This window comes from Mastomys coucha, unplaced genomic scaffold (assembly GCF_008632895.1).
Source record: "Mastomys coucha isolate ucsf_1 unplaced genomic scaffold, UCSF_Mcou_1 pScaffold7, whole genome shotgun sequence".
Lineage (NCBI taxonomy): Eukaryota > Metazoa > Chordata > Mammalia > Rodentia > Muridae > Mastomys > Mastomys coucha.
The window spans coordinates 1,409,387-1,433,070 of NW_022196913.1; the positions used below are offsets into that span (position 1 = coordinate 1,409,387).

The following is a 23,684-nucleotide window of genomic DNA, read 5'->3' on the forward strand; positions in this document are numbered from 1 at the left end:
TCTGAAAGCCTTTTTACGCAGAAAATAAATGTTATGTCTTACCCAACTGGATGTATTATTACGGGAAACTATGGTTCATATATCACCTATTAAAATGAATACATTTTCTTGAAATCCTTGCTTATACCTGTGCACAAATGTTCACATCTTGTCTGTCACAGCTTCTCAGAGAGGAGGGAGGGTGACTCAGAGCACTTGTGTGTCACCCTCCTTGAGCTTAGCAAGCTGTTCTGCAACCTCTCTGCCTTCCATCTCTCCTGGTCACTTGTGACTACAGCCTAACCCATTCCATTTTGAACAATGGCATCTGTTTATTCAGTTGTCTTTCAATGAATTTGAATGTATCTTCTGGGACTTCTACTGGCTATATGTTTTGCCCACTAAAGAAACAGTTCTCCTTTCTCTTTCTGCATATCAAGTTAGGAACATCTCTCCTTCTGTGCCCAGGACAGCTCTTCTGCATGCCTGTTTTCTGCCTGCAGTGGAATGCATCCTAGGAAGGTGGTAGATTACATGGTCATCCTCCCTATAGCCTGGGATACTGAGGCTTTGTATACATTTTTCCCCCGACAGTCCTGGGAAGGTTTAGTCTTAGGACCTGTTGTTACCACTTCTTAGACTACCCCAAGCTTCTTTTTTTTTCTTGAAAAAAATATCATAACTGGAATTAGACGTGGAACCAAGAAATGTTTTGCCTGTACTGGAGTACAAAGTGCCTTCTAATTTCCTTATTCCAGAAATACTGCTTTTGGCTCCAAACCAAACCAAACCAAACCAAGCCAAACCAAACCAAACAAAAAGCAACCAAACCAAAACCAAAAACCATAAATCCCAACTTGTACATTCTAAAACTCCCATCCATCCTCTTTGGTATGTTCTCATTTGATGAGCCTGCCTCCTGAGTTTCTTTACAAATTGCTGAGGAGAAACACATGGATGAAGATGGGCACCATGCTTTAGTATTGCCTTACATTTTTCCAAGTGCATCTTTGTGATCAGAGGCTGGGCCTCAAGTGTTTGCTGGTTGGATCCCGTCCCTTCCCAGACTTTCCTTGCTTCTACACCATGTAAGACCATTTGGAAACAGTGTTTGGTGGCTCCTTTCAGTTTTGTGAATACGTTAGCCATCCTTACACCCTCCACTTCTGGCTGTACCTCTGACTGCTCTCCCCTTGGCCACACTCATCCTCCAGCTCCATGCATGACAGATGTTTCCATAGTGTTCTATATCCTTTTCCATTCTAGGCTTCCAAATATCATGCTGCCTCTGCCAGAATTCCGTCTGGTTCTGGGCCTACTACTTACTCCCCATATCCCTACCCTAGCCCTACCCTTACCCCTACAACAATCCTAACCACAACCATAACACCATCCCCTGACCCTACCTCATCCCTATACCAACCCTACCTACCTATTCCTATACCAACCCCAACATTAAATCATATTTTTAATGTAATCAAATCATAATCTGGCCACCATGTTACTGATCAAATTCACCAGGTATGAATTAGGGTCTCTGAGTTGGCTTATCTGCCTAGTCTGTTTGACTGAATTTGGAATCAGGTTTTTTTCTGGATGTGTTTCCAGAGAGGTTGAACTGACAGACAAAGCTCACTCTTGACCACTGAGGTCATGGACTGAATAAAAAGAGAAAAAAATAAAAAGTCAGCCGAGTACCATAATCCTTTGCTCTGTGCTACCTGACCTGTCAAGTTGTGAGGGAGCTCCTGTACTACAGCCACCTGGGAGTCAGGCCCGCAGCCATCTTTCTTTGTTGGGATGGAATATACCTCAAACCTTGAGCCCAAATAGCTCTTCTTTTAGTTGCTTTTGTCAGGTACTCTTCACAGGACTGAGAGAAGGAGGTAACACTGTCCCCCACCTACCCCCAAACCCACTGTCCCTCACCTACCCCCAAACCCCCACCCCTGTTGTCATAGTGAGTGCTCTGTAATTGCCTGTTAATTTGGCATTTCCTCGTCTTAAGCATAGGGACAAAATTGCATTTGTTGGTTATTGAGCAAATGGCATACCTGACCCGTACCATCCCCACTAAGTGAACTCCCACCACGGTAACCTTGTTGCCATACCACATGCACTAAGTGAACTCCCACCATGGTAACTATGGTTGCCTATGATGCCTCAACTCCATTTCTCTTTTTACAATACATTTCTAGAAAAGAAATGAAGGAGTCTGAGGAGACAGACCTTTCAACCATTGCTGCTCTCGTTTTATTTCATGAGAGTGTTAGTGGCCTTTTCATGAAGCTGTAATTATCTGCTAACTAACGGATTTTATCTTGAAAATGTTAAACTCTCATTCTTACCTATTCAGTTGCTGTTATTTCTTTGTTCTTTTTTTTTTAGATTTACCATATATATATGTATATATATATTTATATATATATATATTTTTTTACATGTTATGAGTGTTTTGCCTGCATGTCCATATGTGTCCCATATGGATGCCTGCTTCCCACAGAGATCAGAAGAGGGCATCAGACCCCCTGACACTGGTGTTTCTAGGTGGTTGAAAGCCACCAGTGGTCTCGAAGCCTGGAACTTTGCAAGAGCAACAAGTGCTCTTAAACTGATGAGCTGTCTCTCCAGCCCCACCCACATTTAATTTATCTTTGTGTGGAATGAAACTGATTTTTAGAATTATTTTTAATCTAATCAAATCATAATTTGGCTCATTGCTTTTGTGCTTAGAGGGAGACTTACAAAATAATCTGATACCTAAGTTTTGCTTTTGTCTCTCTGCTTTGTTTCTTTGTTTATAATATGGTTTCACATTGTAGCACATACTGTCCTAGAATTCCCAGAAGTTCTCCTGCCTGAGCCTCCCAGGATGAGCCACCACACCTGGCCTATTAAATGTTTAACTGAATCATCTGGGACTCAACCTTGGGGACAGTGGCATGGCTAGCTTATTGTATTCTTTTACACCGCATCCTTTCTTAATGAGAAGACAGAAATAGGAACTGAACTGCTCTGAATTCTTTGAACAAATGTCTGCTTGCTGCAAATGGAAATGGCTGGGAGTTCATTCATTTCCCTGCCTGCCTTGCTTTGAGCACGCCTTGAGGACTTCTCAGTGTCCTTTGGCTCCTTGTTTTAAATAGCCCTGTAGAAACGTGTGCCATGCTGTAAATCTTCCCCAGAGAGTCTGTGCTCTTGTTGCTTGGTCCAAGTCATAGCCACACCTGTGGGAGTTCTCCATGAGGAATGCCCGTGTTCTTTAGGGTTATAGTCTCCACATCATTCAATTCTTTGCTTTGTGTCACCAGCTCTTTGCTTTCTCAAGTCTGCAGCTTTTACAAATGGTATCTTTTGAGATCCATAGAATCAGCCCTATCTCCTTTTATTCAACCTTATCTTTTTTCTGGGCTGCTTAAATCTTTACTGAGCCCTGCCACCCGGGCTGACTCTCTTCAACTCTATAAACAGTTATCTGAACAAAAGGCAGGCTAGATACTTTTGTTTTCCTTTGAAAAACAAAGTGAAACCCTCTTCATCCCACAAAAAATAAAATAAAATAAAACAACCACAAAACAAAACAAACAAAAAACAAAACAAAACTGCCCCTATAATAAGGTCCTGAAGCCAGAACTTTTATGGCAAGGGAGAGGGGTTACTTTCTCCCCTTTCTCCTTTTCTCAAAGGAGAGCATCACATGGGTTGTTAGGAGTATGTAAAGGTTTTTTGTTGTTGTTGTTGTTGTTGTTGTTGTTTTTGGTACTTTGTTTATTCTGTAACTTTAGAGGTTATGCTTCACTCAGACATCCTTGCACATCAATACAGGCACATGTACTGTGAAGAAGATATGCTTGTATGCAAGTGTATGTGGATGCTATGATTAAGAACCATATGGATATGCTTGCATGTATTTAAGAATAACACCTAAGCGTTTCCCTGACACTACGTCTTGGTGTTCCTAAACAGATTGTTTTAGGACAACTCCAATGTTACTTTTCCTTGTGTCTGTATATGTGTACAAATTTGTACACATGTATGTGCAGATATACATACATGTACCGGTTGCTTCTGCAAATAGGTACACATGCACGTGGAGGCCAGAAAATAACAGTCCTATTTGCAGGAGCAACGGGAGGCCCACAGAGACAGCCCAGTTAGGATCCCGAGGATGTCTGGCTGGTCAGAGCAGCAGGTGATAAACAGGGTGCTGACAACTACGTGTGTGGAGACCTTCCTTGTGCCTGTCCATCACTCTGCAGATGGTGTTCTTGTCCATCACTCTGCAGATGGCATTCTCCATCACTCTGCAGATGGCGTCCCTGTCCATCACTCTGCAGATGGCGTCCCTGTCCATCACTCTGCAGATGCCGTTCTCCATCACTCTGCAGATGGTGTTCTTCTCCATCACTCTGCAGATGGCGTTCTTGTCCATCACTCTGCAGATGGCGTTCTTGTCTATCACTCTGCAGATGGCATTCCTGTCCATCACTCTGCAGATGGCGTTCTTGTCTATCACTCTGCAGATGGCATTCCTGTCCATCACTCTGCAGATGGCGTTCTCCAACACTCTGCAGATGGTGTTCTTGTCCATCACTCTGCAGATGGCGTTCTCCATCACTCTGCAGATGGCGTTCTTCTCCATCACTCTGCAGATGGCGTCCCTGTCCATCACTCTGCAGATGGCGTTCTCCATCACTCTGCAGATGGCGTTCTTGTCCATCACTCTACAGATGGTGTCCCTGTCCATCACTCTGCAGATGGCGACCCTGTCCATCACTCTGCAGATGGCGTTCTCCATCACTCTGCAGATGGCGTTCTTGTCCATCACTCTGCAGATGGCGTTCTTGTCCATCACTCTGCAGATGGCGTTCTTGTCCATCACTCTGCAGATGGCATTCCTGTCCATCACTCTGCAGATGGCGTTCTCCATCACTCTGCAGATGGCATTCTTCTCCATCACTCTGCAGATGGCGTTCTTGTCCATCACTCTGCAGATGGTGTTCTTCTCCATCACTCTGCAGATGGTGTTCTTCTCCATCACTCTGCAGATGGCGTTCTCCATCACTCTGCAGATGGTGTTCTTCTCCATCACTCTGCAGATGGTGTTCCTGTCCATCACTCTGCAGATAGATGGTGTTCTTGTCCATCACTCTGCAGATGGTGTTCCTGTCCATCACTCTGCAGATGGAGTTCTTCTCTATCACTCTGCAGATGGCGTTCTTCTCCATCACTCTGCAGATGGTGTTCCTTTCCATCACTCTGCATATAGATGGCGTTCTTGCCCATCACTCTGCAGATGGTGTTCTTCTCCATCACTCTGCAGATGGCATTCTTCTCTATCACCCTGCAGATGGCGTTCTTCTCCATCACCCTGCAGATGGTGTTCCTGTCCATCACCCTGCAGATGGCGTTCTTCTCCATCACTCTGCAGATAGTGTTCTTGTCCATCACTCTGCAGATGGCGTTCTTCTCCATCACTCTGCAGATGGCATTCTTTTGCTCTAAACTTAGTGTTCAGATGCTTAGCATCACTCCCTGCCCATGCATCTGGGTCTCTCGGGCCTGTCCTCCCGACACTTCTCAGGGTGTGGTCTGGCAGACATAAGGAGAACAACTGTACACCTTGGTCCTTGGCTTGATGTGGACTGTGCAAATGTGGACCTTCCACACCTGAAGGGCACCTTCGCCACACCTGTGCTACCAGCCTGGCCTGCCTTGATTGTGATTTTTATTTTGTTTTGTTAAAAGCGAACATGCCTTCTAATCATCCTGCAATGTCAGGTCAGGGAATGTTGTAGAATGTTGTCTGTCCTGTAAGCTTAACAGACAGTTTAATCAGAACCACCTTGTCCACCTGGAAGCTACCCTCAAAGTTGGACTTGTTGACCCTCTCTGTTAGACGGGGGTGGGGAAGGTCATTAGACCCTCATCTAAGATCTCAGCTGCTCTTGCCTGCGCCTCTATGCCAGCTGGGCATTCTACCCAGCTGTGTACTCTAGTGGTCTCCTGGTCTCAGGAAATACCTGAGGCTGCAGAGTGAGAAAGCTTATCTGGGCAGAGAGTGCTATCTCCAAAGCTATGGGGAAGTGACCATCCAAGCTGAAGCAAGATGTGTTAGTGGGCAGCTGTTTTGGGGTCACTCATGCTACTGTAAGTAACCCTCATGTAAGTAAACCCAATAAACTCATTGAATCATCAAACTGGATTTTGGTGGAGTCATCCTTTGGCCTGCCCTTGGCATTGTATCTTGGTTGAGTTGGCATTTTGGTCAGTCTCCCCAGGAAAAGTTCATCACACAACAGGTATGCTCATCAGGAAGATCCCCTCAGGGCCACCTGCAGAGCCTGTTGGATGTACTCATCTCTTTTGAGAGACTGGCTTTGAGGGTTCCTGATCTCTCTCTGTTGCAGAGTGTAGGATGCCTGGGTGCCTAGGCCTAAACTGAGTATGTGCTTTGGGCACAACAGTGGATTAAAATAGGGATGGCTGTTAGTGTTTTGGATCCCAGCAGGATCACATGGACAAGATTACATTGACTAGCTGTTAGGACTTGAAGCTTCAGTTCACACAGGCTTCTGAGAAACTGTTCTCACCTCAGACATAGCAACCCCAAGCTGTCCCCTTGGCCTGAATGAGGCCCAAGACCCCAGGTCTTCTTTTCTATATTATCAGGAAGGAAGGAAGGGAGAGAGGGAGGGAGAGAGAACCTCAGTTTCTTCTTGCTGTAGATAATTAAAGACCCAGAGGGCAGAGATGTCCTTAGGATAGGCTTGCTGGAGATTCTTGGGGACACTCTTCCCTACTCATAAGCTCCTTCAATGTAAATGTGCAGAATGTTTGCAATTGTAGATTCAACTTGGCTGGCCCACTGCTTTGTCATGCTAATTCCCTCCTAATAGAGCCACTCAGGAACTTCCATAGGGGTTGTATGAACTCCAGCTGTATTCTGCAGCCAAGGGCTTCCTGAGCACAGCTGTGCATGCTCTACTAAATCCAGGAGCGTTATGATAAAGACAGGCGGCACAGCTTGACAATGGTCAGGACAAACTAGGGGCAAGGTAGTCTTTCCAAATGAGTCTTCTGATGGGCCGCACTGTGCCATCTTTCTTTGCTCCAGCTCATTTTAATATGCTAATTCTTAGAGAGAAAAAGAGAGAGAGAGAGAGAGAGGAGGGAGGGACAGAGAGAGAGAGAGAGAGGGAGGAAGGGAGGGAGGGAAGGACACAGAGAGAGAAACAGAGAGAGAGAGAGAGAGAGAGAGAGAGAGAGAGAGGGACAGAGAGAGAGAGAGAGAAGTGTGAGTTTGAGGTGACTCAAAAAGCTAGAGCTCCCACTGTGACTTGTGTTGGGAAGTTAGAGTCATGTCCTTGGAATTTCCTTCACAGCCAGCAAACAGCCTGGGTCAAAGGTCAGATTGTGAGTTGCTGTTGTAATCCATCCGGCATCCTTACTGCCTGTGGTTTTAAGGGACCCTTTGAGCAGGAAAGATATACAGTTTCTGAGTTCTGGTCTCAGCCCCATGTTTTTGAACTCCAACTTCTCCATTTGGTACACAAGGACTCAATAACAGGGTTTTAGGTTGTTTTAAGACGACTGGCAATTTCCTCAATAAATCATGTCTCAGGACATGCATGTAATTCTCCGGAGTCATTAAAGTCATTAATAGTTCTCATTATACTACCTCACCAATGGGTCATTGTAGGCACAACATTTTGCAACCTACTTTTAATAAGGGTTCAACCTCCCCTCTAGCCCACCACCCAGCAGAGGCAGTGGAAGAGAAAAGTTCTTAGGATATGGAGGAAGTGGACCTGCTCAGCAATAGTGCTTTGGGATGAGCTCAATCTTCTTTGGCAGCAGTGCAGTCCTGTAGCAAACACCAAAGATGACTCAGCAGCTGCAGACCAGTCCTCTAGGCAGGCAGACACCAAGCATGAACCAGCAGCTATAGTTCAGTCCTGTAGCAAACACCAAAGATGACTCAGCAGATACAGAGCAGTCCTCTCAGCAGGCAGACACCAGGCAGCTGTAGTTCAATCCTGAAGAAATGGCCAGGCTCACCAACCAGCCTGAGGTGAGGCCGCTGAAGCAGCAAGGTGGGTGCAGCTAGAACCTCAGGAACAGTTCTTGGCTGAGTTTTCTTATCATAAGTTAGCCCAACAATGCTATGTAAAGTGAGCCAATACATGTGTGTTTTTAGTGAAGAATAGCGAGGCGGAGCAAAGCAAACCAAGGCTCAGTGCCCATCCCCCATTGTCTGTGGGGTCATATTTATACTCCTTAATCAAGTATCCTTTTACGTGTATGCTATATCCAAACATCCTTTCACCTGTGTCTGCTTCAGGAAAACAGTTTTTCATGTGTTTGCTTTAGCAAGACACCCTTTCACCTGTGAGCCCCAGCAAACCATCATTTGACATAAACTATCTTTCCAAAGAACTGAAAGTTTTCACTTCAGATAATCTCAGAAATGCAAACGAGTCACACCTTGGCAACTTTCTTTGGTTTTTGTAAAGAGACCTTAGACAAGAGATTTGCAGAAACAAGAGTGACATGATTTGCAGGCTCATGGATGTGTCCTGGACAGCTGTCCTCTACCTGGCCATTCTCTGCCTCTGCTCCAGACTCCATGGTTCTTTCAGTGTAAACTAGCTTCAGGAAACCGAGAAGCTATAACATGTATCAGTTGCCTTTCCTTTTTCTAAGAGGCCCAGGCTGGCCTCAAGCTTGCCATTTAGCCAAGGTTACCATAACATCTGATCCATTTGCCTCTGCTTCCCAAGTACTGGGATTATAGGCCGTATACACTATCATGCCCAGCCTCATTTAGACTTGAGCCTGAGGCTGGAATATACATTAGGCAGGAGGGATTCTTACCAACTGAGCTAAATCCGCAGCCTCTGATTACTATCTTTAGTTTTCATTTTGAACCGAAGACTTTTTTTTTCTAAGTTCAGGATTTGTTATTTTCACCAGGATGTATTACCATTCACCCAAGTGCGATGCACAACTCTGAAAGGGCAGAAACCGTTAAACTGGCTCCATTTCTTCAGAGTTCTTTTGCACATGCATGACATATGAATCATTAGTTGAAAGAAAACTGCGGAAGGAGGGTAGTCACAGAGTGGCTGAAATAAGAAAAGGGGGTGGCACCGTGGCTCGACAGGTAAAGATGCTTGCCTCAAACCTGACAGCCTGAGCTTAATCCCCAGAAGGTGGAGAGAACCAGTTACTGAAGTTGTCTATGATCCCCATGTATGCACCATGCTATGTACAACACACACACATACACACACACACGTCTTCTCCTTATAAAGTATTTTGAATTCACCATTAAGGGATTGTTGTTCTTAGTAAGTGATTTGTGTTGTTTATTTTTTTTAGTCATGTCCCAGAGGAGACTACAGGGCCACATTTGAACAAAGATCCCATGCAGCATTGCCATGATATCAGGCTGTTGTAGAGTTTCTTTCAAATCCTGAAGTACAGGTGTAACCCCCACTCCCCCTACCAACCCGTTCTAGATTGTATCTTCTATAAGTCACTTTCGGTCACCCTTTTCCATTTTTTCCCTCCTCTTCCTCCTCCTCCTCCTCCTCCTCCTCCTTCTCCTCCTCCTCCTCCTCCTCCTCCTCCTCCTCTTCCTCCTCCTCCTCCTTCTTGTCTACAGGGAGAGAAGGTGTCCCAACATCCAGTCTTGTGTATAAGGAAATTCAAATTGTAATTTATAAATTTCTTATGTGGTGTGTGTGCACGTGTACACTTGTACTTGTACATGTGTGCTGTGTGCAGGGGTGTGTCTGCCCATCTTGGGGATGTGGTGGGGTGCTATGAAGGCCAGAGGACAATCTTAGGTGCCATTCTCAGATACCTTGTATTCTGTCACGTGTACCTGTTCTCCTTGTGTTTTAAAATGGGGTCTTTCTTTGGCTAAGTAGGTGATATATAAGCCCGAGGGACCTCTTGTTTCCATCTCCTGTCACTCAGTTTGCAAACTTATGCTGCCATGCCCAGCTTTTTATTGTCGGTTAATTTTGTCATCTAGCAACTTCATGCATGCCTAGAATAAATTCTGATTACATTTCACCTCTTTATCTCCCTCCCGACCCCATCACCACCCCTCAACTAGCCTACCAGTCCTTTTCCGAGATTAATTATTAATATTCCCAGGGTGTTTTGTTTGTTTGTTTGTTTGTTTTTGTGACCCATTCAATCAAAGCCATCTGTGTGACCATAGTGTGAGAATTATTCACTAGATCTTGGTAAGGTCCTTGGTTGGGCCTTTTTAATGGGGTCTTTTCCATGGGTTCTGGGAATGGAATTCATGGGTTCTGGGAATGGAATTCAGTCCTTGTATTTGTAAGACAAGCACTCTATAGCCAGAGTCCATTCCCCAGCCCTCTGAATTACTTGATTTCATGTTTAAAATAGATACTGTCAAACTGATTTGTGAGTAAGAATCTCATCAGCCCCATGCTCCAAGACTAACCTCTGAGAACCCCTCCACCTTTCTACATGAGAACCCCTCTACCTTTCTACATGAGAACCCCTCCACCTTTCTACATGATTTCCTTTTGAACCAAGCTTTAGCTGATTTTTTTTATTGATACTTTTAGGTTAACATACAAAGTCATGAGTTTCATTGGGTCATTGTTTTTGTTTGCTTGCTTGCTTTTGAACAGTTGTTCAATAGTGCATGATCCATAGCTGGGCTAGTTACAGAGGACCCACCCATAAGCCAGAAACATCTTAACAGCAAAGTTAGACACCCCACTTTCAAAATAACACTTCTTCTACTATGGCTAAAAACAATGACACACTTGGCAGGCCCATGTTACTATAGAATGTTTAGGCAGCAGGGATTTACGATTCGAACCGGAGCCAGCTGACACTCATGCTCAGCCTTGCTCTCCAAAGGATTTCCTTTGAGGGTGATTGTCAGGGCTCCAATTGTACCTGCACAGCTGACAATCGGGAGGAGGAAGGGAGGCAATGGACCCAGAAGACATTTCAGCATGCCTGGCAAGCCAAACAGTGCTACAGATGTCTGCTCTTTCTTTGCACACACCCACAAGGGCGAGCCTGTTTTGAACTGCCGATGAAAACTAGGCTCTCCAATCTCACTTGTGAAGGAAACAACAAACAGGTGCCCTTTTAAGACACAAACCACAGTGCTGCTGTCAGAGGAAAGCTGTGCCTTCCAAACATGATGACTCAAAGGGTTTCTGTTCCGACTCTCCTCCCTGCCAACTTTTGTGGGACCATTTTGCTTCCTGCAAGGGAAGCATGGCACACACTTGCAATAAATACTCTGTCAACACCTCAGTACATGGTTCCAAAACATAACTGAGGAGATAAAGTGAAGTTGTTGAGTTTTAGGGAGGGGTTTATTTTTCAGATGAAGACAGGGTCTGAGAGGTAACATTTTGAGTCTGAACCTGATGTGCAATGACATGTTTTGATAAAGTGACTCCCTGCTTCCATTTTATAACTTAATGGTATATACCTTCAATCCAAGTACTCCAGAGGGCAGAGGCAGGAGGATCTCTGTGAATTAGAGGCTAGCCTGATCTATATAACTAGTTCCATGCCAGCTAGGGCTAGCCTGATCTATATAACTAGTTCCATGCCAGCTAGGGCTACGAAGGATGTAAATCCCATACCAGCCAGGCCAGCAAAGGATGGCCTTAAACTCCTGATTTTTCCCCTCTACCTTTCCACTGCTAGGATTACAGGCATGGGCCACCTTCACAAGCCTGTGATGAATGGTTTCTGGCTGTATTTTTCAGTTGTTTTTAACGAACTTCAGAATAGCACGTCAGATGGTTGGGCTCATTCCTTCCTAGGATTCCCTCATACACAATGATTCTAATGAAAGCTGAATGAGTGTAGTTAAAAAATTATATCTGAAGTACCCACACTGTGGCTATTAAGTGCCCAGTTATTGCTGGAAGTTAACATTTCTGGTGTGACATTTTTTGGAGAAAGAATCATTTCGACATGTTGGCATAGCAGTCTAGATTTCAATCTAATTTAAAATTGTAATGACTTTCATTGAATAAGGGAGCAGTTGAAATAAAGATTTTTTTTTTTAGAAATAATATCTGCCTGCTAGGATATCTCATATGAGCAAGGCTTAAGGAATCTCAAGTCTCGAAGGTCAGATGAGGACTTCTCATGGAGCCACCTCATGTCTGAAGCCACCCGACTGGGCTAGTATTTGCAAACTCACAAGCTGACTAGTTGAAGTCCCCCACCCCGATTTTTTAATCTGTTTTAACCCCTGTAGGATCTGTGTTATGTGAAACTTGGCTGCTAAGTCATTGTCACAATTCAAAATCAAGAGCTCTTTGAGATTAGGCATATCCAAGCAGTAATGGTGTTTAACATAGGTCCTCAAACCAGAGAGATCTAACAGGATAGAAGGGTGGTGGCTGCCTTCTCTGGAGAAAGAGGGGGCATTTTCTCATGGATTCTATGACACCTTTGGACTTGTTGATGGAATGATTCCTGGGGAATAAGAAGTGGCATCTTTTCCATCTTCCCCAGACAAGGTGCTCCTGAGGACTTTGACAAAGAGTAGGGTAAACTTAAATGCATCCTTTCATCTGTTTGACATAGCTGGTCCCTGAGGGAAAGAGAGGGAGGTCCTCAGAGAGACTTTAGAGCAGTGGTTCTCAACCTTCCTAATGCTGTGACCCTTTAATACAGTTCCTCATGTTGTGGGGACCCCTAACCATACAATTATTTTTGTTGCTACTTCATAACTGTAACTTTGCTACTGTTAATGAATCATAATGTAAAAACCTGATATGCAGGATATCTGATATGTGACCCCCCTATGAATGGGTTGAGAACTGCTGCCTTAGAATCCTGTAAGACACTGAGCTGGAAGGGGCCTATAGATCATTGAACCTCAACAGTGGAATTGGATCCAGCTAGTCAACACCAATGGCCGTTTTTCTCCCAGAATTTTGGGGTACCACGTGTAAAATCTAGCCACTACCAAATTAAATTTTGATTCTTATTTATATTAAATTGATACTTATATTACAAAGTAAAGGTAATAGTCAAAGTCTATGATCCTCTTACTGTACCTTACCTTTATTGTGCTTTGTATGTGTCTATGGGTGTTGGTGTGTTCATGTTTATACACATGTATGAAAGTACAGTTTATGTGTATGCACCCATGTGGAGGCCGGCTGTCAACCTGGGGTTATACTCCTTAATATCCACCTGTTGTTTGAGCCAGGGTCTCTCTGGCCTGGGGTTTGCCAGGTAGGCTAACCTATTTTTGGAGGTCAACAAGGGGGATGAGTGAAAAGGAGGCACAGTGTGGATCCTGAGCTCTTTTACTCATGTGACAGAGCTAGTACAGACCAAATGACACTACCATCCAGCAGTCTGTTACAGAGGCACTTGCTAATTCATTTTGCATCTGCTCCATGGATTACAACCACCTGAAGACTTAGACTCCATCTTGTGAGCCTCTGCCTAACAAGCTCTATTCTATAGCTGCTGCACAGAAAGGTCTCCACAGTGTCTCCAATGTGGTCCCTTCTTGGCATTATATGGCGAACTCCCAGTGGGGGAAGCCTCATTGAAGGGCTAGTGCCTAGTGAAGTTCAGCCCACAGACCGTCAAGAACTCCATCCAGCTACTAGATTTTCAGTGACCACTTGTCTTCTCCCATAGATGACGGAAGGCCGTCGATGTCAAGTACATCTCCTTGATGACAGGAAGCTGGAGCTCCTAGTACAGGTAAGTCCTTCTGGAACACTTTCCTCAATTCCTTGTGACTAATGAATGTGCTACACAGTAGACTTGATGGTGGGTGGAGGGGAGTTGTCTACTGTGCTTATGTCTCTGTCTAGCACAACCTGAGTGACAGTGGCTGAGACACACCAAGGTGTTCTGTGTGTATGCTATTTTTACTCATTCTATTTTTATGTACAGCCTGTCGCTGGTGTTCAAGGCCAGATGTATATATGACCTATTGTTTAAAATGTCTAGAAGAGGAAATTTCTGCAGCTACCAGTAGCTATTCTTTCTGCTTGGAAGGAGTTAACAGCATTGTAACCTAAATAACTCCAGTGTCTGAAACTGCTGCACTCTCCCTCAGAGGGGAGAGAGTTCCTTCTTTTCAAATTAAACTTTCGTGCTATGTGAAGAAAGAAAAAGCAGCGGTGTCCTTCATCTATCCCCTGAGGACTAACAGACCCCCTTTCACCCCATGGTCCGGGCTGCTGCCACCATCAGTGGCAAACAATTAGAGAAACTGAAGTGGGAAATCAACATATTTCTCCCCAAACTGAGAGCATATTGAACAAACAAACAAACAGACCAGTCACAGAAGGCATCAGAATCCTTGGTCTTAATTGTCTTCACCTGGCTCTCGAAAGGGCCATTGCTTTACCCAAAGTCTAAAGGATAACAGTGATGAGGAATCCAAGCCTTGTTTAAGGACATTAGAAATCTGGTTCAAAGGCCGGGCATTGGTGGCACATGCCTTTAATCCCAGCACTTGGGAGGCAGAGGCAGGCAGATTTCTGAGTTCAAGGCTAGCTTGGTCTACAAAGTTAGTTCCAGTACAGCCAGGGCTACACAGAGAAACCCTGTCTCAAAAAAATAAAACAAAACAAAACAAAACAAAACAAAACAAAAAACAAAACAAAAACAAAAAAACCAAAAAAAAAAAAAAAAAAAAAAAAAAAAGAAAGAAATCTGGTTCAAGCCGGGCGGTAGTAGTACACCCCTTTAATCTCAGGACTTGGGAGGCAGAGGCAGGCGGATTTCTGAGTTTGAGGCCAGCCTGGTCTACAGAGTGAGTTCCAGGACAGCCAGGGCTACACAGAGAAACCCTGTCTCAAATAAACCAAAAGGAAGAAAGAAAGAAAGGAAGGAAGAAAGAAAGAGAGAAATCTGGTTCAATCCCAACCTTTTATTGGTTTGATAGTCTCTGATGTTGTTCTTAGGATGGTCTCCTTTTCTATCACAAACATACACGTTCACTCTCATACACACACTCACTCTCTCACACACTCACACTCACACACTCATACTCTCATACACACTCACACACACTCACCACACACACACTCACTCATATTCTCATATGCACTCACACTCACACTCACACGACACACACATACTCGCTTTCACACACACATTTACTTACACACACACTCACTCACACACATACAAACATAAACTCACACACACATTTATTCACACACTCTCATATACACATACTCACACATGTATGTGTGTGCTGGGATTACAAACATGAGCACCACATCCAGCAACTGCATGACATCTTGCCATGGAGACTTTTCATCATAGGGATGGAATGCTGCCTATATGCTCAGTCTCAGGGCATTGGAGACAATGCAAATTACACATATGCAGACTTATCTCTCTGGCCTTGGACTTGCTTCTTGGACTTGAAAAATGATCCAATTACAAACTTTAAGAGTTAATACTTTCAACAGGGTTCCAATAAAACAACCTCTATAAATGGGTTACAGAAAATGGAGAAAGACTCCTAATTCTATCACATGAACAGCCGCTCTTATTCTTAGGCTGCTGGGATTTCTTTCCAGCATTTCCTTATTTACATGTTGTACTGTTGCAATTATAATATATGCATAACACTGTACACCTTATTTTCCCTTATATCTGGGTCCTTCTTAGCACTTCCTATGTCACAGTAAGTTATCTTTATTAAGAGCTGATAGATTCCAGAAGTAGATGATTGTTAGCTAATCGTTTACCCATGTAGGTGCGTACTGAAGGTTGCTGTTTTTCTGCCTTAAATTTTTTTCCACTATTACAAACAAATAACTGTGATTGCCTTATCCTCATGAGTAGCTTACCTACATTCTAGATTATGACATTATGAGGCTAGATTCCGTGTCCTACAGACTAGGGATTGATTTGAGAGACTGAGACAACATGGAGGAAATTGAACAGAATTTCTCAAGTAGAGGAGCCTTCCCCTTGCTGACGTTCGGCAGTTAGAGTTGTTGAGAATCCGTGAAGGAGGTTATAGAGAAGTGGCCTGTGGGTGTGTATCACATGCTCTTCTGAAATCCAAGCTTGGGGTCTTAGAGCAGCCACCTTCTGGGACAGGAAATGAGACCACAATGGTTACTGCTGATTAGCAAGCTGCTCTTGGGAAAGTATGAATGGAGACAGCTGAGATGACCTGTCCAAGAAAGATTTAATTACTGCTATATACTTTGAGAACAGTTATGTTAGGCAAGCAGGAGAAACTTACTCTGAACCCTACAAAGCGGGGGGCGGGGGGAGTCTTATGTTAGGCGAGCAGGAGAGGCTCCTGCTTCCCCCACCCTTTGGGGAGAATGCTTTTCCATCCGGGAGGTCCCTCTTCTTCCTAGAACTCCAAGCTGCCTACCTCTTTCCTGTGAGCATGGCTAATTTCTGTTCCGTCTCCAAACAGTTCAGAGTCGGAGGACTTTCCCATCCTTACCCCCAGTGGCTTCCACTGACCCTCCCTGCACTCAGCTGCCCCGACCTGAGCTTCTCTCCACAGCACAAGTCACACTTCATTTGCATTGCTTGTATGGTAAGGATGTGTGTCCCTAAAGGCCCAGTCTGCTGCCTGGCATGCAGTGTCACCAAACACTACTGCTGAGTGAAGGAAGGCATGATCCTAAGGCATTTTCGTATTGCTTCCATAGAGGACTTCTTGTCATAGTACCAACTGCTTAGCTGAGGGTGTGGTTCTGATATGGACAGTGTGTGTATGTATTATGTGCACACACATATATAAAACAATTCCAAACCCCATGGCAGAGTGGGCCTCAGTATAATTGGGAGGAACATGGTTGCAGCTGCCCATCTCTTGCTGGCTATCGTCGCCTCAGGGTGCTGGGACCCGGGCAGCCACAAAATAATTTCATGTAGTCATGTAAACTTGATCATTGTTAGCATAATATTTCCAGAAAAAAAAGTGTAGCCACACTTCTGTCATAGGATGCTTAACTTGTAAAGCAGCTTGGTATTACTGAGTGAAATCTGGATGAGTTTCAAATCCCGATGGTTGTAGTAAATGAAGCCTGGTCCCTGGGAAGGAGGACGAAAAGTCGACAGAGCACCTGCTAGAGGTTTATCCTAAATGCCCGGGGAATGTTTTGGCACCTAGGTAGTTCCTTATGTCCTCAAACCCCCCTAGGAACTGCTGGATGAGTATTCATCCACACTGTGTATGGGTGGGGACAGGGTAGCACCCTGGTCACCCTTCAACCTGTAGTGTCTTGCTCTGTCATCAAAACTTCCTAAAAGAAAAAATAAAACAGAACAGAAAGCCTTCATCAGAGGAAGCGGCCACCCCAGTCTGCGCCTCTCAGTCAGGGTTTTGAAGCCTCAGCATCCAGAGCCGGGCATCAGGCATATGTGTGTTCAGCTTGGACAAGGCTTCTCGAGCTTTATCTTCCTATTGTGGCTTTTCTTCTTGTCTTCTGATTGGAATTCCTATTTGCAGGAGCATTTTAAAAGAAGAAAGGGGGGTGTGGGGGATGCGGGAGATAGTAATACTTGCCTATAATCTCTGCAGTCAGAAGACACAGGAGTATGGATGTAGGCTTGAGACCCAGCCAGGACTTCTTAGCCAGATCTTAACTCCAAACAAAACACAGAAAATGTGTTTAGTGCTGGTGAGAAGAACTCAAGGAAGGCGTAGATGAATTTCCACATGCTGTCAGCCTATTGCTGGGGTGGTGGAAGCTGCTCCCAGGGAAGGTTCCGGACCTTTCCTCAATGGGTATCTTAAAAATAGACTTCATTTTCAGTAGAATTGAATGGTAGAGGTGTGGTTCTTCCTAGCATGGCTCCCTGCAGGCTTAGAATACTGGACCACATCCCACTCGAAAGGAAGACAAGCCAGCTCAAGGAAACAGACGTTCGCCTTCTCAGCCTGGACTGCCTTGTTTCTCTGCTTTTCCCATCACCTTTTATAAGTGGATAGTTTGCTCTGCCAACTTTGTCACCTCACATAATAAAGCTTTACACACTGAAGTCCTCTCTGCCTGCACAGATGGCCACTGCTATCCGCGATGGCTGCTGTGTTTATGAAGCTTCAGTGGGATGGGAGGCGGTATGCTGAGGAGGACCATGTCTGTCCTCTCTAACCCAGTCTCTTGGTGGCTGGTGGCAGAAAATTTCACACTGTCCATTTCCTGTAAAATAGAGGAACAGAGAATACCCATGATTCTGAGAATCGGGGAGACTCTAAGGAGTCAGTGTTTCCCAACAGAAGTTAGGAGGGCAAGGAGACGGTACTACCTGTCATGACTTTGTGCCTCTCCTCTTGAAGAGGTCCCTCGGACAGGAGCTTCCAGGGTCTTCATGCTCGTAAGGCAAGAGCATTACTCCCTGGCCTGTCTCCCAGTCCTTTCCTTTCATTTGAACTCAGTCTCTAATCTAGGCCTACCCAATCTTTTGACATCACAACATACCGTGTGGTCATCTACAATGTTCACATTCAAGCACCTCACTGTGGAATCACAGAAAAAGGAAAACCACCAACTTGTAAAGTTTCCCAGCTGTCCTGAGATGTCTCTGATAGTGGTGGAGTGAGGGTTTTCACACCCCGTCCTGAGATGTCTCTGATGGTGGTGGAGTGAGGGTTTTCACACCCCCGGCTGCCTGGGGTAAAGATCCTGGTATGGCAGAAGGGTGAGGTGACTGCTGCCTTCCTTGCTTTTCTCTAACAGACACACTAGTGTGTATTAGTCTAAGGGTTAGGGAAGTTAGTGTGGGCTTTAAATAAAGTAGTACTTGGAGACAAAGCCGACACACTGCCTTCTATGGACTAGAAAAACAGGTGTACTAACTAACTTTTTAAAGAAATGTCTGGATCTAATAGTTCCACGTAGAATAAATGAACAGACTTTGTATGTGTATGCCTACAAATACGTTCACCTCACAGCCCCTCCCCAGGCACTTCATAGATAAATAACATCCTCTAAAAAATGTAAACGCTTTGGTTTCTCCCGAGCAAAACCAGAAACCAGGAATTCCCCCCAAAACACATGTTGCCAAGAAAAAGAAGAAGGAAAAAAAAAAGGCAAGCTGATTTCATATCTACTGAGCTGAACAGGGTGGGCAGGTGGTGTCTTCCAATCAGCAATCGGCTGGCTGACCCGTCTGCTGAAGCCTGGCCCATATCTGCCATCTGCTTCCTTCTGTGCTGCGTTCACCAGGAGTTCCTGCCTCAGCCAAGGGCTAAGGATGAATGCAGAGGCACAGAGCAGACAAAGGGATTCAGCATCATGAACCTTCTGTCCTGAACCTTCCGGGCCACCTCATCAAGAAGAGCCAGAGGGGTGTGGGACAGCACTGCCGAGAGCTGACCTCTGCCTTCAGAGTGATTGCCAGCATCATTTATTAAGCTCTGTTCTGTGAATCAGGCACACTACCAAATGAACAAACCAGATGTCTCTCCAGCCCCTGGGGGTGGCCAATAATATTTAACATCTTAAAGGCACATGGTAAAGACAAATGTGACGATAGAGTATAGACAGATGACGTGATGGTCATTCCATGTCATCAAACGTTCATTTAACAGCGTGAAGGAATAAGAAACAGTTCACGAAGTATGCACACACAGATGAATAGTTTCCCCTCTGGGGAGGAGCAAGGAGATGCCAAACCTTCCCTTCCTCTCCAGCAAGGACTTTTAAAAACATTCAGGAGTGGGGGGGCTAGTGAGCACCTTTCTGTGCTGGAGAAAAACAAAGGCGGCAAAAGCCCAGTCTCCCTGGGGGATATGAGACAGGGCGGAGTAGCAGGACATACCAGATTGATGCTACCATCTGGGAACTCCCTCACACGTACATGGCCAGACAGCTCAGCCAAGCACAAGGAAGCACAAGGATGGAGAGTAGGCCATTTCAGCATCTCCAGCTGCAGGGGTGACTGGTCCAGGACCTTGGCTGCCTAGCAACGCCACTATAGAGCTCCCATTTCCCCATGCCCTCCTGCTTCCTCTCATGTACCCCGTCTTTCTATTGAAACGGTTTAGAAATCTACTCAATGAAAATTGCTGATATTTGGCTCAAAGCAGAAGTTGAAGGGGGAGTGAGCAAAGTGGGAGGAGGGTGTAGTAAGTTCCTTCCCTTGGAAGCACTTTAAAGTTGCTCTCTATCCTTTTATTTTGGCTCTGGTGTTACTGCTAAGTCCCTCACAAGACTGTTTCCACAGATCCTCTTGGGTAGTGCTCGCAAGAGGCCTGTGAACGATGTGTTCCTAGCTAAGGAGGAATGATGAGATGAACAACAATAGCTAAGCCCACAGCCACACAGCACAGTTCAGCAGAATGTGAATAACTTTGCTGATAGAGAAGACAAATGAAACACACACACACACACACACACACACACACACACACACACACACACACACACCTGTACATACCTTTAATGGAGGTTTGGAAATAGAGAGGAGAAAGGGGTTAACACAGCCAGGGTTGGTGCTGGCTGCATCTGGAACTCTCATGTTGATTGTGGTACATTGCCCATTCAGATACCAGTTTACTAGGTATATTTGCTAGGCAACCAAAGCCATGGACCAGTCATCCCTGGGGCTGGAGATGCTACTCTGAAATGGCCTACTCTTCCTTGTGCTTGACTGAGCTGTCTGGCTCTGGAGTCATGTCTGTTCTGCATATACCACGATGCTATGGTGATCCAGCTGACCTTCCCTTTGGGCTAAGAATCAGTATCTAGAGATCATAAATGACTATTTAGACTATGTCACTCTGTCTTAGTCACTGCTCTATTGCTGTGAAGAGATACCATGACCAAGACAACCTTATAAAATGAAGCATTTAACTGGGGACTTGCTTATAGTTTGTGAGGGTTAGTCCATGATCATTATGGCAGGGAGCAGACAAGAATGGCACTGGAACAGCAGCTGACAGCATTTTATCATGGTCCACAGGCAGGAGAGAGAGAGAGAGAGAGAGAGAGAGAGAGAGAGAGACAGAGACAGAGACAGAGACAGAGACAGAGACAGAGACAGAGACAGAGACGGAGACAGAGAGAGAGGACCTGGTGTGGGCTTTTGAAACCTCAGAGCCCATCCCGAGTGACACGCCTCTTTCAACAAGGTCACACCCATTCCAACAAGGCCGTACCTACCAATCCTTCCCAGTTTCACCAACTGGGGACCAGGCATTCAACTATGTGAGCCTGTGGGGCCATTCACTTTGAGACCACCAAACACTCACTACAAGTTTGGTCCCGGGTGGTTCTTGTTGCACAAATGGGCTGTGTGTCACTGCTTACTCCATGGTGCTGTGGACAGTTCTCCTCTTTCCAGCATTTCTACCCCTGAACCCTGTCCTGTCTGGTAAGGAAGGACCCTGGGAGACATGTGGGGGCATATGTACCCATTTTAATGGGACTTGTCACATCTAGAATGAAGAGGGATGGAAGTCCAATTCCCAGGGGGAGGCAGCATCCTTGAATATGATAGGGAATAGAGGAAGGGACAGAAAGTAGCTCTCAGCCATTTCAGAGTTTCCGAACTTTTCTTTCCTTATACAATAACTTCTCAGCCCTTAAAGCACAGTCCCCCCATCTCCTCGCTCAGCTCCCCCCATCTCCTCGCTCAGCTCCCCCCATCTCCTTACTCAGCTCCTCCCATCTCCTCACTCAACACAGAGCTAAGTATTAACCCCTCCCAGCTGTATGGATGGATTTCAAATCCTACAGCCCCTGTCACATACCTCCTTGCAGGTCTCTGTGACAGCCTACCTGAGTGTTGTCTCCACCTCCACACTTTACCCTAGTACCCAGACCCCTCCTCATCACATCCAGGTAGCATCCTCTTGCATCTGCTCCAAGAAGGAGCCCTCGAGTCTCCAATCAACCTAGGGCCTGCACTCATGGCTCCTTCATCCGTCACCATCCTCATCCCTACATTTTATCGGTTTTTCCCCTCATGGCCTTCCCTCTCCTGTGCAGGGGTCACCTCAGTGTAGACACAGTTCTCCCTTCAGGCTTACAGTCTTCGTGGAGTCCTGAAGCAGTACTTCCGCCCCCTCATGTATCTGGCCATCCCCAGCGTGTCTCATACAACACCATTAAATAGTTTTTCCAGAAATACTTCACTGTGACCTACTCCAAAACCACTCAATGGCTTGTCGTATTTGACTTTCTCTTTTGGTTCTCAAGTCTCTCCATAATCTCACCCATACCCTGTTAACAGGACAGTATCAAACAGGGAAGAAGGGCTTGCCCTGCCAGATTGCAGTCGTTGCCTGAGATTTCTCATTGCAATGAACTGGCTCTGTAGTTAAAGGCAACCGAATGGCTTTTCTATAGTCCTAATCAATGGTTTTCTGAAATTTCTTTTAGCTGCAAAGTCATTTGTCTAATGCTCTGTAAATAGAGGAGGTTTCACTCCACAAATCTGTCCCTTGTCACTAATAGAGTCTTAATGGGGACTAATCCATAAGTTAGAAATTATCATTTTATTTAGAAACAAGAGGATAGAAAATTTAAGTGGTCCTTTATGCAAATGTGTGCATTCATACATAATCCAGTGCAAATTGAATTTTAATCCCATATGCCATCCTTCAAGTATTTTGAGTTGTATGTCATTGACTTATTATTATATTAGCTAATTTAAATTAGCTACCATTTATTTTTGTGCCTGAGTCTATCCTAAGAGGTTAGTACATGCCAAACCATCCAATCAACCCACCACTCCACAATGTAGATGATTGTTAATGTTCCCATTTATCAGATAAGAAAATCAGGGCACAGAGAGCCTATGTGACTTACCTGGAACTTCACAGCTGGTAAATGATAGAGGGACAATTCAGAGCCATGCCTTCTGCCTCCAGAATGAGAAACGAGCTCTGAGCTCCGGAATGTTGAGACCATACCCGTTTAAACCTGAATCTGGCACTTAGTAATTCTAGTATGCTGACCAGTTGGATAGTCTCTTTAAGGCTTAATATCCTTCTCTATAAAAGGAGCATTAGCTTCTAGCTCCTTTAATCTTATCAGTAAATCAATGCTAATTTGTGTCTCAGGACTTGGTTTGGAGTGAATAACTCTGTGTCATGCTCTGAAAAACCCCAGGCACTTGGCAGGCATCTCTCCACAGGAACCCAAAGCTTAGACTGGACCACTTGGTAGTCATGGAAACCTAGTCAGTCCTTTGCCTTTGCTGCCTCATCTGTAAAATGGGAATGTTAGCTTTGGCTTGGTATGTGGTGTAAGTAAACAACTATGGAATGTTACCTTATTTGTTTGAGTGTTATTTCTAATTAATCCTGCCTTCCGTGTGATTGTGCTAAAAACTTTCTGCAGTGTTTGTAGTGTGCAGCTAGAATAACTAGACAAGTGACCGGCTGACAGTCCATCAAAGCACACTTTTAACTGCCTGACCATTATCGCCTGATCTTTGCACAGATACTGGTCACCAAGTCCTCATCTTCCCAGTGTTACACATAAGTCACATGACAAGGTCATGCTATAGGGAGGGAAATTTATGTGCAGGTATTCATGCAGGGTTTAGATAACCATCTAGAGGGCTGAATTAGGTTTTGTGCTCCGACAATGTCAGACCTGATCACTCATTCTTGGGGATAAACTAGAGGGAATGAGCTTGAGAGTTGCCATGGCAACACTTTATAAATGGCCCACCCTTAATGCTTGGTGTTAAAT

General features: G+C 44.9%; 1 protein-coding gene across 9 annotated transcripts in view; it reads left to right on the forward strand.

Annotated features, from left to right (window-relative positions):
• The window catches only part of Frmd4a (FERM domain containing 4A), a 480,303-nt gene that overhangs the window by 278,030 nt on the left and 178,589 nt on the right, over positions 1-23,684 (forward strand). For all 9 annotated transcript variants that reach the window (XM_031359491.1, XM_031359490.1, XM_031359489.1 and 6 more), the window contains one exon: positions 13,675-13,740. In XM_031359491.1, the coding sequence (XP_031215351.1) occupies positions 13,675-13,740 (66 nt within the window). The remainder of the gene's footprint in view (positions 1-13,674; positions 13,741-23,684) is intronic.